Raw genomic sequence first — 287 nt, 5'->3', positions numbered from 1 at the left:
GAGCGGCGGCGGCCACCCCAGCCAGCAAGGCCACGCACAGGAGGTAGAAGAGGTTCTTGGCCCGCGTGTTTCTCAGGCTGGCGAGGGGGGAGAGGAAAAGAGAGGGCCGGCACTGTGGGATTTCTTCGCGGCACTGGTGGAAAAAACCGGAGAGGCGCACGCAGACCAGGAGCGTGGCCATGAGGCACAGTAGGTACCAGATCTCTCTCCGGTAAGAAGAAAAACCAAGGAGCTGCTGCCTGGGGGCTTCTGGCACAGTCAGGCGACCGTCCCAGTGGAGCTTCCCT

General features: G+C 62.7%; 1 protein-coding gene across 1 annotated transcript in view; it reads right to left on the bottom strand.

Moving 5' to 3' along the window:
- Positions 1-283, bottom strand: part of PIGO (phosphatidylinositol glycan anchor biosynthesis, class O) — a gene marked incomplete at its 5' end in the record, with an annotated part of 3,578 nt that extends 3,295 nt beyond the window's left edge. The window contains one exon of the mRNA XM_010158513.1: positions 1-283. Within this exon, the coding sequence (XP_010156815.1) occupies positions 1-283 (283 nt within the window).
- Between the last annotated feature and the right edge of the window lie 4 nt (positions 284-287).

Source organism: Eurypyga helias, unplaced genomic scaffold (genome assembly GCF_000690775.1).
Source record: "Eurypyga helias isolate BGI_N326 unplaced genomic scaffold, ASM69077v1 scaffold31339, whole genome shotgun sequence".
NCBI lineage: Eukaryota > Metazoa > Chordata > Aves > Eurypygiformes > Eurypygidae > Eurypyga > Eurypyga helias.
This window is presented reverse-complemented; position numbering and strand designations above follow the sequence as displayed.